General features: G+C 35.4%; 1 protein-coding gene across 4 annotated transcripts in view; it reads right to left on the reverse strand.

The window, feature by feature from the left end:
- The window catches only part of L2HGDH (L-2-hydroxyglutarate dehydrogenase), an 86,339-nt gene that overhangs the window by 20,022 nt on the left and 49,209 nt on the right, over positions 1-17,108 (reverse strand). For 3 of the 4 annotated variants that reach the window (XM_090375589.1, XM_090375587.1, XM_090375588.1), the window contains exons 8-9: positions 12,486-12,617; positions 7,597-8,078 (exon numbers count right to left, since the gene is read on the reverse strand). In XM_090375589.1, coding sequence (XP_090231715.1) covers positions 7,883-8,078; positions 12,486-12,617 — 328 coding nt within the window. In that variant the 3' untranslated portion in view covers positions 7,597-7,882. Of the gene's footprint in view, positions 1-7,596; positions 8,079-12,485; positions 12,618-17,108 lie in introns of those variants that run through there. The other variant, XR_016547079.1, reaches the window with a different exon arrangement.

Here is a 17,108-nt window from a genome sequence, read left to right on the forward strand (position 1 = left end):
GGAATATTTTCAGAGCACCTGTTAAACATTACAGGTGTTGCTAGTCATTAATGTAACATACCATTGCAAAAAAGGGTTAGAAATGTGAAATTCCTAGGGGATGCACTTCCTTTGAACATCAGTGTGTGTATTATATTGAAATGAAAAATGCATATTTAAAATCTCAGAACATATCTGGGAACTCTTGCATTGACTAAAATATTCAGTGCCCACTTTCTATGCAGTTATTCTTCTCAGAAAAAATTCATAAATTGGTCAAATATACTATTTTCAATTTTGATTATACAGAATATTTAAAAAAAACAGCTTGATACAAATATTAACCTGGTAATACAGTGGAACTTCTCCTAACGGACATCTCTCTACAACGGACATTTTCAATTTCCCCAACTCACCTCTATTGGTTTTAACGTGTTTGCAGCTTCTGTCTGGCGGACATTTCTCTGTAATGGACGCGTACAGGCAATCTGCACTGTTTCGTTTAGATTAGCACTTAATTTGATCTCCCCATAACGGACAGTGGGCAAGCTTTTTCTAGGAACTTTTCTTCCACACATTGCCTCAATCGTGTGTTTATTTTCTATTTCCGATTATCTGAATTTTATCAAGGTTTACGCGCGGTTCTAAACCCTTTTTCAAGAATTTTAAAGCACGTGTAAAACTTCTGATGAATTTGGTGTGTGCAGGTGGGGTGGATTTGGTCGACCTTTCGTCTTTTCGGTTTTCTTAAGTATCGTGTGAAGTGCACAATGTCTTCTCGTAAACGAACTCATTAATGCATATGATCGGCAAAAAAATAGTGTTCGCAATCTCACTGCAAAATTCAAAATCAGGAAGATGCAGGTAAGCGACATCCTAAAGAAAAAAAAAATTAACTGCTCAAACAATTTTGGCAACACATAAATGATCAGGTTCAAAAATCATTCCCGAAAACTGTTGGACTTCAAATTGACAATGCTACGTACGAGTGGTTTTGTCGCCCACGTGCTAAAAAAAATTTCTTATTAATGGGTCAAAGCTTCTGTGAGATGGCTAGACAAGTTCAAAACTTGGCATAAAATTTCTTGGAAAACCTTAAGTGGTGAAGGTGGATCTGTTGATACTGGGATTGTAACAGAGTGGACCATAAAATTGGAAGATTCATGTTGTGATTTTGAATCTAAGGATATTTACAACTGACAAAACAGGGTTGTTTTTTAAAGCTCTTCCTGAAAAAACAGTCTAAAAAACGAAAAGTGCCAGTGCGGAAAAATTTCTAAGGAACGCTTGACTGTACTATTGTGTACAAATATGCTGGGAGACTTTGAACAACCTCTTGTTATAGGAAAACCACAAAATCCTCGTTGTTTCAAGGGCATAAAGTTGAATCTTTTGAATGTTGACTGGAAGTCTAATAAAAAAGCGTGGATGATACTAGATATCATGAGCGAATGGATAAGTCACTTTAACCAAAACATGATGCGTCAGAACAGAAAAATTTTTCTTTTCATGGATAATGCTGCATCTCACATGCACATTGAATTGTCCAACATTCAAATCGTTTTTCTGCCACCAAACATCTCCAGAGTGTCAGCCCTTGGATCAAGGGATAATAAAAAATTTTAAACTTCACTACAGAAAACGTGTTTTAAGACATGTCATTGCAAACATGAATGATGTAACGTGCGAGTGACTTCACAAATAAACTCAGCATCCTAGATGCGATTCAACGGATTTCCTCTTCAGTAAATGCAATTAGAAAACAAACTGTCGTGAACTGTTTTGTAAAGTCTGGCTTCTCAAACGCAAAAATTGAAGTTGTGAACAGCAGTGTGGAGCACCAAGAAGAACAAGAACTTCACATCTATTGATAATGTACGATACTTCAGGTACAAGTGACCCTGGCTACAAAGATATAGACTCGAACTTCACAGAAGATGGTGCTATAGATATCAACGACATCATCATCGATATTTTTCAAGAAGTTCCTCATGAGGATGAAGAAATGGAAGGAGGTCATTCTGTCGAAGAACATATTAACGACAAACCACAGATGAAAATGGAAGAAGCGCTCATACAAATCAATCGTTTAAAAATGTTTTTTGCCGGTGAAGAAGATACTGAAGGACTTTCGATGGTTTCTTCACTCCAAACAAATGTTGAAAACAAAATTATCAGCCGGAAGAAGGTGCAGAAGAAAATAAGTGATTACTATATGTATTTTTCTTAAGATAAAGTCATAATATGCATAGCACAATTGTATGTATATTATTTACAAAAATATTGTGCAAAATCTGTATATATTTTAATTTAATTTTACATTAAACGTTTAACAACTTTTCTTTATCTCTTGTGTATGTAATTGTATATTATTTACAAAAATATTGTTCAAAATCTGTATATATTTTAATTTAATTTTACATTAAACATTTAACGATTTTTCTTTCTTTCTCCCCCCCCAGACTTGTTAGCGGACACTTCTCTCTCTCTCTAACGGACACATTTTCGTTCCCCATGGCTGTCCGTTAAAGGGAAGTTTCACTGTATTTGTATTGTGTAATACCCTATAAAAATATATATACAGGGTGTCTCAAAAATATTGTTACAAACGTTTCAGGGAGGTAGGTAACGTGACTGAACGTCACTGTAAGTCAGTGCTGTTCATCAGTTGACGAGAGGAAAAATTTCCGGTTTACTCATTCAAGCAGTAGTTTCCACATGAAGAGCATGCATTGATATACGAACTGAGCTGGCAGACATGCACCTAGTGTATGGATTTGTAGAAGACAATGGACGAGCCGCTCAACAAATTTATGGAGAACGCTTCCCAGACAGACATGTACCAGACCACCGTTTGTGTGTGTGTGCATCAAAATTTGTGCGATTGTGGGTCATTTAGACCACACTTGGAATACTGTGTTCAAGTATGGAGACCGCACCTAAAGAAAGACGGCGAGCTTCTTGAAAGGGTGCAAAGAAAGGTAACTCGCCTGGTGAGATCGGTAAAAGGGCGTCCTTATGAAGAAAGACTTCGAATATGTGGGTTGCAGAGTTTGGAAACTAGATACCTTAGAGGAGATTTGATTGAGGTGTTTAAGGCTCTGCATATCAGTAAAATGAATGGGGACGAAATTTTCAAGATTATAAATGATGCTAGAACTGGGGGACATAAATTCAAGTTACGGGGTAAAATGTTTGTTTAGATTGGACTGCAGGAAGTTTTATTTTAGCCAGCGAGTTATAAATTACTGGAATAAGTTGCCTTCATGGGTGGTAGAGGCCGACAGTTTGGGGAAATTCAAAGGTCATCTGGATAGTACTTTCGGGTAAGGGAAGCGCATAGGATGATAGGTTTAATTTCCTTTTTATTTATTTTATTTTATTATTTTTTTTATTTATTAATTATTATTTAGTTTATTTTATTTTTTTTTTTGTTTTTATCATTGTTTTGTTCGGATTTTTTTTTCTTTTCTTTTTTTTTGGCTGGTGCAGCATAAGCCATAGGCTTTCTTGCACCATGTGGCCATTACTAATACTAATTTAGGGATAACAGGAGTAGTGTGGGCCGACCACATTCAACGCAAATTCCCACCATGGAAGAAAGTGTGTTGAATGCCATCCAGAATAATCCTACTACCAGCACACATGCCTCTGCCTTAGGAATGTCTCGTTGCAGTGTACAGCATGTCTGGCATGACGATTCCTTACACCCATTTCATTTCCAAAGGGTTCAGTTACTGCTCCCCCAAGATCATCCTGCACATGTGGCTTTTGCACAGTGGTTTCTCCAAGAAAGTGTTAAACAAGACAAATTTTCCATCCTATGTTTTGTTCACGGATGAGGCTTATTTCACTCGGGAGCGCTTATTCAATCAGCACAATGCTTGTGTGGGATCATGACCCCACACGGTGTGTGCCTCTATGCTGCACAACATTGCTTCGCCATAAATGTGTGGGCAGGTAAAACATAGGTTTCATATTTATATAGCTATATATATATATATATATAAAATGCACTGCATACATAAATTACAATATGTAATTTATTACATATATTGTAATTTATTGTAAAGATGCAGAAGACATTGTAATAAGTCTTCTGCATCTTTCTGGGAGCTTGGGCTGCTCCTGGATTGCTTGCCAGAATGGAATGGGTTTTGCTAGTGTATGGAGCTTTTAGACAGTTGGTATGCCATCATTACTGTGTTCCAAGCCATGTTGACGATTGGTTGAAAAATTACAAATAGCAATTCCTGTTTTGCTAGGAACCACAGCATTTAAGTGGTTAACAAAGCCAGAAAATAATCCTGTCTTCATGTGTGAATTGAGAAGAATGTACTCTTACATGTTGTCGAGTTCCAGTTCTTCAGAGGAAGATTCAATCCTCATGGAAGTCATTTAAAAAAAAAAAAAAATGAGTAGAAAAACAGGCATGCACCCGTTAATTCCAATAGAGAAAAATTTTGTGAATTAAAACAGCACGAAGAGATTTTTTTATATATTTAAGAAACTTTCAGTTATTTTAGAAAAGAGTGAACATCAACTGACCAAAACTTGGACTAACTGGCATGGGCATTGCAAGACTTGTTACTTTGAGGTAAGTGAATACAGTTCTAAAAACATTTTGTTTAGTGGTTAACAACCTTTTATTAAGGTACGTGGGATTTTTGTTTGAACTACACAAATTCGTCTGCAAGTTCTGAAAGCGATCTGTGATCCCTCCAATTTTCATACATGGGAAAGCAAACTTTTAAAACATAAATCGCCATTAAGTTCTTTTTCTCTTTTGTCATTTCGCTTGTAAATATTGTAGTTTATTTTCAATGTTTAACATAGCATTATTAAATCTTTCATTCTGAGAAAGCTTTTTTTTTTTTGGTGGTGGAGTTAGTTGACCCAGGAGGATGCCAATTGCTATCGCTGTCTTTGTTTCTGGTTCAATGTATAGCTCTTGAAAGCTGCTGTTTTCCATGCTATTTTACATTATTATCATAAATGAAAGCTGTCGTAGGGTTACCAGATGTCCTAGTTTTTTGTCAATATAAAACCATTTAATTTTATATTCTGTGCATCAATAAAACAACTGTACGTAATTAAAACATTTTTGTTTTCGGGTATTTAGCCACTGGATCTTTGTTCAGAAACCTAGATTATTTGTTTAGAATGGAAGGACTACCATTAGCAAAGTCATTTCGGAGACTATTGTAATTTTGTGGGAAGAACTACAGCCCATTCATATACAGGCATCAACGAAAGAAGACTTGAAATCAGTGACTGAAGACTTCTATAAAATTTGGAACTTTCCTAATGTTTTAAGAGCAATTGACAGCAAACATGTTAGGGGCTTAGAGGGGAACAGGTATCCTGTGTGTTATCAGACACTCGGCCTAAAACACTGATGGATCCAATATCTCTCTATTACAGAAGATTTAGGAGAAGTCCGGTTGGCCTGCCTCCCTAAAATCCACTCATGCAACACCTCGATGGTAAGCCCTGTTATGTCACTTAGGTAGCAACGAACGTGTAGAGTGGTTCTCTTCAAGATGCCTGGTCAGAGTGAAGAGGAAAAGACCAAACCCGCCAGCATATGACAGCACGACAAAACAAATGGCCCTCAGTCCCCAGCAGCTTTCACTCCCCCTCTTACGGCAGCGAGAGGATCAGAGTGGATGCAGAGGGTGCTAAGAATCTGGGTATGACCAGGCTGCCATGCAAGGAAACTGAACCTGGCCTGTTATAACGTAAGATCACTCATCGGTGAAGACAGGATATTAGAGCTGGAAAAGGAATTAGAAAATGTGAATTGGAATATCATCGGTTTGGCTGAAACAAGAAGAAGAAATGAATCACTTATAAGTTTATCAAGTGGAAATTGGCTGTACACCAATGGAAACAGTGAAAGGAGTGAAGGTGGAGTTGGGTTTCTGGTCCATAAAGATTTAAAAAAACATTTTGGATTTCAAAAGTACATCACCAAATGTATTCATCGCATTGTGCCAAAAGAATGAAGAATTCCCAGATTTTTTAAGGTACTACTGTATCATCCACCAACAAGTGTTAGCCAGCAAAAGATTAAATACTAAAAATGTTATGGTCATAGCTTTCGAAATCGTGAATTCCATCAGAAGACAATCTCTTCAAAGGAGACATTTCGGATGAAAATGAACCAGATCTGATATTACACACAGATGTGAGGTGGCTGAGTCGGAGTAAGTTTCTACAGAGATTTCGAAATTTACTGAAGGCAATTAAAAAATTTGTTGACCAAAGGGGAGATGATTAGCAGCAGCTACAAGATACAGTGGTTGTGTGGTCTGGCTTTTTTGGCAGATTTTAATATTTTTTAATATTAAATTAAGTGAGCTGAATTTGGAATTAAAAGAAAAATGTGGGTGACATGATTAGTCGTATTTCTGCATATAAGTATATCAATTTTTAGCAATGGCTAAGGATCTCAAAGGGAAAAAAATTCTACCTTTTGGCAAATATGCAAGATCATTTACAAAAATATCATTATTAGTGTATGGTGCAAGAAAGCCTGAGGCTTCTGCTGCACCAGCCAAAAAATTTTTCTGAGTTATTCTGAGAGAGAGTCAAAAGTAGAAGGAAATCCCAAGAAAGAGAAGAATGATGATATCCCACTAAGGACCCTGGGTGTGCCAAGCCCATTCCAGATGTGAAATCCTGTTTTTGAAATGGAGAAAGTTGTGGATTTTGAAACCAGATTCAATGATTTTTAAAACAATTGTTCAATATATTTCTTATCCATTTAATGTCGACTTAGATACGAAACAAATTGCTGATAGTAATATTTTCACACAGAGAAAATATTGCTTGAAAATGAAATTATTACATTGCAAAACGATATCTTCCTAAAAGCCAGATCTTCAGAAAAAGACTTTTGGAAATATGTTTGCTGCGAAAAGTACCCAAATGTAAAAAAAAAAATGCAGTTAACTTTTAAATTCTAGTTTGGGCTCCATGTGAATCAACCCAACCTTTTCGACTTTTTCAGATACAAACTTCACAAATTTAAATGTTAATTTAAAAAATAAGAATTCTGAATTGTATTTAATTTTAAAATTTATAAACATTTTTCAATGTGTGTTGATTAGCTTTTTTTAACCTCGTGAAACCATCTCAACCACGCAATCTACCATCTCAATGAAATTCTTGAGATGGTAGATCGTGACACATTTTGAAGAAAAAAAGTAGATTGCATCACAAATTAAGTTGGCGACCCTTGACTTAAATGATGCTGCCTTTGCAAATTTATGCTAATTCAGAGTTTAACTTGTACTAATATGATGCATTTGCACCAACTTGTACGTTATTAAATATTATAATAATACAGAAGTGGTGTATTTTAATATTTAAATTTAGGTCTGTTGAACTGGATTCATCATCAGCAAAATTAACTCTAAATGTTAATTTTAGAAATTGATGCATCTTTCACCATATAGAAAGGTTGTAGTCCAAAATAGGAAAAAAAAATTAATAAAAATATTGCTTTTATTTGACTCTTCAGTTACACATGATACAGTATTTGTACAGATGATAAAACCTGTTCATTGGTTTTATAAAAATATACAGTATGTATGTGCAAAAGCACCTGCTTTTAATGGCACACAGAAGTATTCTATTTTGATCTTGCTAAAAGAAATTGTATGTATGCCAGCAAAAAGTGATCAACATGTTAATTGTCATGAGAGAAGTTTTGTTCACTTTCTTATAAATTTGGCTGTGTGAGTAGCATCACTTTTAATATAAAATGAATCTAGGTGACTGGGCCTAATCATTTTGGTTTGAATTTTTTTTTAATAGTATTATTATAAAAAGAAAAGGTAGCCCCTAAGAACCTTGACATGATTACAATTAACATGTTGTGGTGGGCATTATGCACTTACAAGGTAAACTTTTCTTGCACTTTCTGTAAAATAATTTTTGCTATGGCCAAGGATGAAGTAGCAGCTGGTGAAGGAGCATTTCTAACATGAAGTAATCTTTCACCCAGATCACCACATCCACCATCAAATATAAAATCTTCTATGAGATTACCATCTTTGTCTAAAGCCTGAGCTCTGACACCTGCTGGACCCCTTGAAGAAATAATTCTTAATATCAGAATAAACTATATTTTTCTCAAGACAAACTTTATATTACAGAAAACAACATAATTAAATACCTATCCAAATTTGCATTCCAAAGCTTCTGTACACTGGAAGACATAATACACAAGGTATGATCAAAAAGTTTTGTTAATGATTTGGTAGTAGCTAAAAGATTATGAAGTAACAAGTTGAAAGTGAAAACTTCAGGTTTTATTTGTAACTTGGAAAGTCAACCAGACAAACTTGAAATGCTCATTACAGTCAACAGTGATGTTATTGGGGGAATGTTCCCAAGTGATACCAAAGCACAAAAAAGCATGGGAATGAAGTAAATTGGTGCAGAAGCCATTCTATAGTGGCCAGGAGTCTATTAATGAATAAAGAAAAGAAAAACACCTGGCTTCACCACAATGTACCATGTCATGTTTCTGCCAGGAATACTGTTGACTGACAATGTTGCATCCTCTTTATTTGCCTATTCCCAGAATTAGAACAATGAGTCAGTTACAGAAATCCAATCATACATGGCAGTCTGCTCAACCTGCTTCTGTAAATTTTACTGTAGTCAGACACTGTGATCAAGTAAAGATAGCTGGAACTGCAATTTAAAAATACCTTGCCTGCCTGTCACATCACAACTTTGGGCTGAGCACAAGTGAAGAGTTCCTTTGAAACGTTTATTAGAAAGTTTTATATGTTGAATTATATTTTCCTGTCAATTTTAAGAAATACAGTAGAGATGACTAAAATATTTTTGTTTTTACATTTTTTGCCAAGATAGCGATTTAAAACAAAAGCAACACACGCGAGTTCCATCATGGCCATGGTGTAGGGGTGCTGACTGCATAGTGTGTTGCTGCTACGTATTTCATTTCATGTTGTGATTTTTTTCAACCCACGGGCTCAAGTTACTTCCGCGTGAAAACTGCCTGGGGTGGGCCTAAAGAAGTTTCACTTCAACAAGTGGTCTGTGATGGGTGACCAATATTATCTCCAATATTGTGACTAATATTATCTTCAAGGTGATGACAGATCAAAACTTAACTGTGCTTCAATTCAGATAGTTTGGATTTAACTGAATATGATGAATCACTTCCCTAGTGATTAACAACTGAAATAATTAGCTACGATTTCTATTAAAATCTTATTCGTGTGAGTTGTCTTTTATGAAACACAAAAGGTATTAAAACCTATAGCACTTAATGTAATGCATGGTATGAACGTTGAGAACTGAAGATACTTGTTGATATTAGGCTTGAATTGCTGTAGATCATAATTTTCAGGGAATACACGTATGTTGTTCCAGAAAGCAGAAGTGATAAATGACAAAGAAGAAAGGTTCATTCTGTGAGTTTCAACTTGGACAGTAAATAGAAGTTAACTGGTTGGCAGATCTTCACGCTGGTCTGGAAGAGTGAAGAATTGCAGATGCTATTTCAGAACAGTTTCCATGGAAGAGTATAGAAAAGGCAAAACTGTCTGTGATACAGTGGAGAGACTTTATAAGAGATTGGTTAGCTGACTGGCCATTTTTGAACAGAGTCTAGAAGCCTGAGAGATATTATAGGGACACCATCCCAGATGTGGAAACAATATTCCATGTTAATGGATTTGAGATTTGTAGAGTAGATTTCATAAGAAAAATAGCAAGACCAAAAGAGAGAACCCCTTTCACCAAAAATTTGGCCATAGATGGGTAGTATATCACTAGGAGATGACCCTGATGGAATCTAAATTGGCAGTCACTGAGTAATAAGAAGGTTTTGAGATGGTTTAGGAATTGGCAGTTAATGGATTTCTCCATTACTTGGGAAAAAGTAGAGGTAAGCAATGATGTGATAACTGAATAGGATGGTTTTCTCACCCTTTTAGGATATTACCAAATTTCCAAGCAGAAGGAAAAACTCGGTGGAATAAGTTGGGAAGGATAACACAATGGCAGCAAGCTGAGGAGTGCAATTTTTGAGAACCTTTTGATAGAAGGCTATGGGAGGCATTAAGTGGAGTATAGTAGGATGTGGTTTACCAAGCTCATCAATACAAGAGTTTGAAAAGAAAGTAGGATGTAGTAAGAAGTTTAGTTGATTTTTTTAATTCCACAACTGAAGCATTCCATCTTTTTCAAATTTATATTTGCATTCCCCATTACATTTTAATTCAATGGGTTCTTGAATTTCTTCGCTAGCAGAACCATAATCACATCCAATTGGATCTAACACCCACGGCTTCACTTCAAAGAAAATAAATCACCTTTTAAAGAACACAAATGATCTGAATAATTCTTATGATCATTCTCAGTGAGAGATTTATTGATTTCAGCTAACTCTTGCATACCATGAAATTGTTTTCTTATTAAATTGCTTTCAAATATTTTCAGTGAAGGCTTTTAATACACCTTTGCAGTCTAGCACAGTAATTAATTTCCCTTGAAGTGATACTTCATTAAGTTTTCAAAAAATCCGAGCCACATAGTATAAGTTGTTTTTCTGTTTGCTGATTTTTGCTAAATATGCGACTTATTTGGTTTTTTAAAAAACTAATTATCATATCAAAAGGGTTTACAAATTTTGTTAGACAGTTTCCTTTAGAAAACCATCTGACTGACTTCTGTATGTAAAAGAAGCCTCAAATTTCTTCATTATCAACACAATTTTCTGAGAGGGTGATCATATTTGCTATGTGACTATTTTATTGATCGTTTTAACAACTATACTGCGAGATTGATAAAAGAACTGGGCTAATATTTTTGTAACCAGATGGTGTACAGTGCGGTGTATTGCAAGAACTTCACTTCGGGACATACTTCCTTTAGGTGGGCTGTAAAACAGTTGTCTTCCAACCATGGAGGCAGCACCGTTGGTGGAACAGGATACCAAATTTTCCAATGGAAATTCTTTTTCATCAAACCATGTTTGTACAGCAGAAAAATGGATACTCCAGTACAGTCAGTTTCTATATATTTTACAAACAACTCCTCTTCTTGCTATTTACAATCATCATCAAAATATGAACATATGCTACTAGAAGGGTCTTATTGTCAATAACCAGATTCATCATTTTGAATAGAGCTGTTTTTAGTTTGTCAATTAGCTGCTCTTCAATGTTAACTGACATCTCATCGACTTGTTTTCGAATTGAATTGTAGCTCAATGTAGCACTGGTGAAATTAGTCTAATGCAGGTTGCAATAAGTCTCAGCAACTGTATAAGCACTACCAGTTTTTGCAATGATTATTGCAATTTTATAAGATGCAATCATTCCATTGTCATTTGTTTGTGTGTTCTTAAATAAGGAAGTCATAGTGTTACATTGCTCAAAATTGTGTTTTTAAAATATTTTAAAATATTCAATATGTTTTAGCAACTTTATCAGGATGTTTCCTTTTTAAGTGATCTAAAAGTCTTGATGGTTTCATAGCCTCATTTGAAATACAACTATTACACACAAGGGTGTTTTGAGTGGAATGGGCTATCAATAAAACCATAAGCTAGATATTCATCCAGATACTGTTGACTTTTGACACTTTTTTTTTTTTTTTTTTCCACCACTTGACATGATTGGTGATGGGTTGAATAACTACAAAGGATTAAATATAAACTACTTTTATTAACTCTCATAGCCCATGTCACTCACAAAAAGCACTATGGATCAAAAATAAAAAAGAAACAATATACTAAAACATTTCCTCATCCCGTCCATGCCTCATATATTAACCAATGAAACAAAAAAATAAAAAAATAAACCATGCTGCCGCCAAGTTTGCAGCTGTCAGAAAAGTGCAAGCAAACGGCAAGGATTTCGGAGACATTAAATCTGAAAGCACCTAGGCATTTAATGTCTATGAAAAACAAAGGTGGTTGAATTAAATCACACCTGCTGTCTTCCTTTTATCAGAATTTCTCACTCACTCCTAACATATATATATCTGTGTAAGGGGAAAAGAAAACCCAATGAGAAATTAAATATTAATAGATATCAGGGATGAACTTGTGGGCCACAAACCACTCTCATACCCATGATTTTTTTTTTTTGCTCCCCAAAAACCAATTTTCATCCTCTTGGGGGCAATATTGCCCCTGTTGAGTATTCCTGCCCTAGATTCACAAAACTAGCCTGCTCCCTTCTGGGCTGGCTTTGAAAAAAAAAAAGGTATATTTCAACTTTGTAGTCCAAGAAGAATCTGAATAGTGGAATCTCTAAAAGCACAAGTAATGAAGCATTCAACCCCTTCATCAATGTATTTACAGAGTCCTTGTGGTGCATTGCACTGGTTTGATTACATGTTCACTATTCCCATGCTGGAAGTAAAACCCATGTTTAATTTGGAAATGTTTATTTCCAAATGAAAAAAAAAAAGTATAATTAACCTTATGAAGAAAAAATTTAACTACCTACCTGGCTACATCACAAAGCTGTAGTTTTGGCACATACTTTTGTAGTTGTTGAACCTGTGCAGCAATATTGATTCCCCTGTACATCTCTTGCATGCCTTTAACAAAATGCTTCACTGCTAGTTTTTGAAGTCCACTGAAAAAAAGAAAAGTGAATGACTGGAGTTACATTAAAAGAATTCTTGTAATAAAATTGTCTATACTGAGCATTTTATTAATGAAAATAAGAATATATGGTGATCTATTTAAGGTGTTCATGATATTTCTATCTCTTTAGATAACATAACAAATATGCACATAAATATAGGCTCCATTGGTTTTTTAAATTCAGAAAAATTAATGGGGGGAAAGGTTGTCAAGGGGGAAATAGTACTGTTGTCAAAATTTTCACATGTGGTCTCTTCAGGATCACAGACCAAAGAGCAACATGGTATAAGAATTCTTTCATTTATAAATATGGAATGGGAGAAAAGCTGGAAGCACTAACTCTTCTGGTATGGGAATGAAAAAAAAGTTTACTATTATTACTACAAGGACAAATTTAGTTATGTCTCCAGAGCTATTATATAAACAGAAACAAATTAATATTACACTTGGAAAGGTGCAATTTTGCTACCTAAGTACCAATTCAAAATAAAATCATAAAGATAAACTCTAACATTCACTGTCACCAATGCAAATGCACAACTTCCAACCCACGGGGAACCATCCTTGCACCCAACAAAAAATAAACCATCCTGCTTATATGATTTAACCAACGATAGAAACTTAAGCACCACCTGGTCACAGGTACTGATGTCCAAGTGAAGTGGTGGTTCTTGGAGTTCCCTGTTTTTATTCAATTCCATTTTAAAATAAGTGGCACTTGTGGTTTGTGGGTGTGAGAGCACATTTCATTGGCACTTCTACATTTGCACTGCCATTGGTGTATTTGTTTTGCCAAATATTTTATTTTGAATATTGGGCTATCTCAGTACGTAGTTGTGTTTAGCCAAACACCTTGCTAAACATAACCCAAATTGAATTTGCTATACAGAACTCCCCGACTTACGAAAATTCGACTTTACGGTAAGTTTTTGCCAGCTGGTGCAAACTTAAAAAAATCATATTATCATATAAAAAAAATCATAAATCGTGGAAACGTATTTTGCATTCTGTAGGAATAAATGGAAGTATCGTGAAAATATTGTAACGTGAACCCAATAACACTTTTTTTTTTTTTTTTTTTTTGCAATTCATTCCAAGTCCTCAGAAGCTGAAAATTTCGGAACGCCTTTGTGATATTTTTCTAAAGCACATTTCTGGACCATAACTTGCACTTTCCAGTTTATTGGGCTTTTCTGTTAGTGCATCTAATTATAAACAGGTAGTAAACTCAATCTTATTGCATTTGCAATAATACCCATAACTGCAATTGTGTGGGCTTTTACGCTATTATGGCGAAATGTGTTCCCCTTCACTGATCTTCAATCATATAAAAAACAAATTTTCAGAAACCTTCATTCCTATTTACATATTACAATGACAAAGGGAAAGCAATCAACGAAAAGTGCAAGTGGTAGTTGTGCCAGGAAACAAAAAAAAAAAAAAATTAATTTAGAGATGAAAATGATTAAGAAGTACAAAGCAGGACAAAGTTTAGGTTTTGCTGCTTCAACAGTGAATACTATTTTAAAGGACTGCACGTATAAAAGAACATGTCAAAGGATCAACAGTGATCACAAAACAGCATTCAGGTGCAATATCAAAGATGGAACAGCTGTTAATAATATGATTTGAAAAGCGGCCAACCCCTTCTAAATCTCCACAGCAGCATACTTATCAGCTGAAGACAGATTCTGGCAACGATGCTCAAGAGGTAAAACTTACTGATGTTATGCCTGTCTCCTTTTTTTTTTTGTAATTTTATAATTTTTTTTTAAATTTCACGCATTTGTAATTTTTCCTGAATAAATAAATAAATTGAATAAATACAATAAATAATTATAATTTTATTTACATGTTTGTTGAACATTTCTTTTCTGATCCAATCAATTCAGTGAGCACAGTTGCAAGTGCTGCACAAGCAGGGGGGAAATTTCGAATTATGTAGTGTTCCGCGGAACGCAACCCTTACAAAAGTTGGGGAGTTCCTGTATTTGTTTTGTGGTAATTAGTCCTGCAGTTGGCCTGCTAATATACTTTGTATTGGATAACATACAGTTAATTCTCTGTTTAAAATGTTCCATCAGCCAAACAAGTTTCTCAGTTAATGATTCAAGAATTTTTTGGGCTCTACAAGATCTATTCATTTATATACCAACAAATATTGTTCAAGATTTAGGCCTAAATGGATGTCAGATGAACTAATTACACAATGTGTCAAAGAAGAAAAATGCGTGGGATACATATAAATTAACATGTGACACAGAAACCTATGAAAGATCAAGTTACAAAGGAGGTTAGGCAGGTGAAGGCAAATTGCGAGAAATCTTTGGCAAAGGATGCAAAGAAAAGCAGCAAACAGTTCTTTGCTTATGTAAACTCTAGAATGAAGGGGATGAATCAGATTGGTCCACTTGATATTGATGGTCCAACTGTTGATGATCCTGCTCAGGTAGCTAACAAACTAAATGAATATTCATGGAGGGGAATGCCAGAGGTGTATTCAACTCTGGCAGTAAGCTAGATAATCTTGAAATAAAAAAAAGTGGAGGAGAAATTGTTGAATGAAGATAAACATAAGAAAGGCACCTGGGGTGGATGGAATTTATCCAGTTATATTAAAGGAGGCAGCAAAGGAAGTAAGCAAGCCCTTAGCCATAATTATGAGAGCATCCCTGGACACAGTGGAGGTACCCATGGACTGGAGATGTGCAAATGTGACCACAAAGGAGGGTCAAAGGGGGAGACTGGTAGGTAATTACAGACCTGTTAATTTAACTTCTGTTACAGGGAAATTAATGGAGGCACTGGTTAAAGAAGCATTGCAGAATCATCTAGACAAGTCTTTAGTTATAGCTCAGACACAGCATGGGTTTGTTAAGGGGAAGTCTTGTCTGGACTAATTTGATTGGATACTATGATGTAGTCACAAAGGAACTGGATGCAAAGAATAACTTTGATATCATATATTTGGATCTTAGAAAAGCCTTTGATATTGTTGTACATGGAAGATTGCTGCACAAATTGGAGAGTGTGGCATTGGAGGCAAATTGCTCCTATGGATAAAGGGATGGTTGAGGGGGAAAAGACAGAGAGTGGTAATCAATAGCCCTCTTCGTGGGCTAATGTTATTAGTGGAGTCCCTCAAGGTTCAGTGTTGGGTCCATTGTTGTTTTCTGTATTTATAAATGATATTGATGATGGTATATCAGGCTTAATGTCCAAGTTTGCAGATCATATGATTGTTGGCAGAGTTGTTAATGACACTAATGACAGCAAACTGCTGCAACAGGATCTAGAAAAGTTGAGCAGATGGGCTGAGAGGTGGCAAATGAAGTTTAACATTGACAAATGTAAAGTACTACATATGGTAAGCAGTAATCCCAGAGTAACGTATCAACTCTGCGGGTAGAGAATGACAAGGACCTGGGGATAATTGTGCAGGCAGATATGAAGTTTTCTGAGCAGTGCAGACAGTCTGTCTGCTTGAGGTGTTTTGTCAAGGATATACAGGAATTTTTCTAGCAGGGATAAGGTGATTATCCCCTTGTATAAGGCAATGGTCAGGCCACACCTTGAGTACTGTATACAGGTCTGGAGGCCTCATTTTAAGAAGGATTTAGAGCTGTTGGAACGAGTACAGAGAAGGGCAACAAGATTAGTGAATGGAACAAAGGGTTGCTCTTACAAGAAAGGCTTAGGTTTTGGAAATTACAGTCTAGAGACCAGGCACCTGCGAGGTGATCTGATTGAGGTGTATAAAGCCTTGAATGGTTTGAGCATGCTCAATGTGGATGGGATTCTTCCTCTTTCTCAGAATAATCGCCTGAGAGGGCATAAATTCAAAGTGAGGAAAGACGGTTGTAAGACAGATGTGCAGAAGTTTGCCTTTAGCCAGCGGGTGGTTGATTGGCGGAACAAACTTCCATCTGTCATTGTAGAAGTTGATAGCTTAAATAGATTCAAGGCAGAACTTGACAAAGAACTTGACAAACATTTGGAGTGAGTGGATGGGTGAAATAAAGGGTTTTTTTTTTTTTTTTTTTTTTTAATGGCTGATGCTATATAAGCTTGCTTTCTTGCATCATGTGCCTTTGCTAATGCTAATTTGAATAATGCAAACTCATTCCTTCTCTCTAGCCATATGGGTGGCTGTTACAGTTATATTGTTGCTGCTAGTAGCATCTTGATGAATTATAAACACTGATTCATCCATTACAGGCAAATATAATCCTTGGAAAATCACTGTATGCACTATATATATTGAATCACAGCCTTTTTTTTATAAATATGCACAAAAAGAACATAAAAAAAATTAAATTTTTGGAGCTAAAAACAGTAAATACCTAAGGTAAGAATAAAATTGCTGCTGTGTATAAGTATTGCATTTAAAAATATACTAAACTTGTAATCCTAGCACTACTTCGTAACACTTTTTTTCTTTTCTTTTTTTTTTTTTTTTTTTGGTAGTTGTTGGCGCATC

Source organism: Mastigoproctus giganteus, chromosome 6, assembly GCF_048544385.1.
Source record: "Mastigoproctus giganteus isolate SK-2022 chromosome 6, ASM4854438v1, whole genome shotgun sequence".
Taxonomy (NCBI): Eukaryota; Metazoa; Arthropoda; class Arachnida; order Uropygi; family Thelyphonidae; genus Mastigoproctus; species Mastigoproctus giganteus.